The 1,131-nt window shown below is 65.9% G+C and overlaps 1 protein-coding gene across 1 annotated transcript in view; it reads right to left on the reverse strand.

Annotated features, from left to right (window-relative positions):
* Positions 1–1,131, reverse strand: part of KCNT1 (potassium channel, sodium activated subfamily T, member 1) — a 43,966-nt gene that overhangs the window by 28,688 nt on the left and 14,147 nt on the right. The window contains exon 11 of the mRNA XM_014529664.1: positions 942–1,106. Within this exon, the coding sequence (XP_014385150.1) occupies positions 942–1,106 (165 nt within the window). The remainder of the gene's footprint in view (positions 1–941; positions 1,107–1,131) is intronic.

The following is a 1,131-nucleotide window of genomic DNA, read 5'->3' on the forward strand; positions in this document are numbered from 1 at the left end:
CCAGGCTCCGGGCACCAAGGGACACTCAGGACCACGGCCCCGGGCCCACGTCAGCAGGTGGGCGATGGGGGCTGCAGGTCTGGGACCCGCCCACCAGGCCCCGCCTCCCGGGTGTGAGGTTCAGGTTGGGAGTCGTTTTAAATGAGGAAAATGACAGGTACTAAAGGGGCACGTGGCGGTCCTGGCTGGCGTGGCTCCGTTGGCTGAAGCATCGCCCAGTGCACCGAAGGGTCACGGGTTTGATTCCCAGTCAGGGCACATACTCGGGGGCCTGGGGGAGGCAACTGATCGATGCTCCTCTCTCACATCGATGTTTCTCTCTCTCTCCCTCTCCCTTCCTCTCTCTAAAGTCAATAAAAACATCCTTGGGTGAGGGTTTTTCTTTAAAAGTGCTCATGGCAGAGCTGCCTGGTGCTGGCCCACCCCGGCCTCTCTCCACCGCCTCACTCCCTGTCTGCAGGCGGAGGGAGGGGTCCAGGGAAGGGGAGGTGGCCGTGGGGTGGAGGGAGGTGGGGAGGCTGAGCCCGAGGCCCCCCTGACAAGGTCCCGGGAGGAAAATGGGGTGAGGCTGCCTCTCGGGCCCTCCGCGGCTCAGGTGTCCCTGGCACAGGCAGGCCGTCCTGCCGTGGACGGGGCTGTGCTCTGGACAAGGGGGGAGCGGGGGCCATGGGGGGGCAGCGAAGGGCTCTGAGCTACAAGGTTGGGGAAAGCTCAGGGCAGCAGAGGACCCCCTGGTGGACTGGCCGATGGCTGCAGTTGGGGGCCCTCTCCCCGCCCCGAGCACAGACCAGCTGGCCCCTGCTGGGCCTACGCACGGGTGGGCACTGGGCTAGGCTCTCGCCTGCTTCCCACGTCAGCCGCAGACTGGCCTTGGTGACAGGTGTGATGGGGAAGTGCTGGGCGCTGGCCGCGTGCCTCACGTGCTCCCACAGCTGCTGCTAACGAGGGCCACGCAGATCATGATGACGACCAGCAGCTGGGACGGCCAGATCTTGGGCGTCACGTCGCCGTAGCCCACGGTGGAGAAGGTGACGATGCAGAAGTAGAAGGATGTGAGGAGGGACAGGTTCTCGCCCGCCCGTTCCAGGTGCTGGATGCCGCAGGTCCTGCGGGCGGGCGGTCAGGTCAGGG

This window comes from Myotis brandtii, unplaced genomic scaffold (assembly GCF_000412655.1).
Source record: "Myotis brandtii unplaced genomic scaffold, ASM41265v1 scaffold691, whole genome shotgun sequence".
NCBI lineage: Eukaryota > Metazoa > Chordata > Mammalia > Chiroptera > Vespertilionidae > Myotis > Myotis brandtii.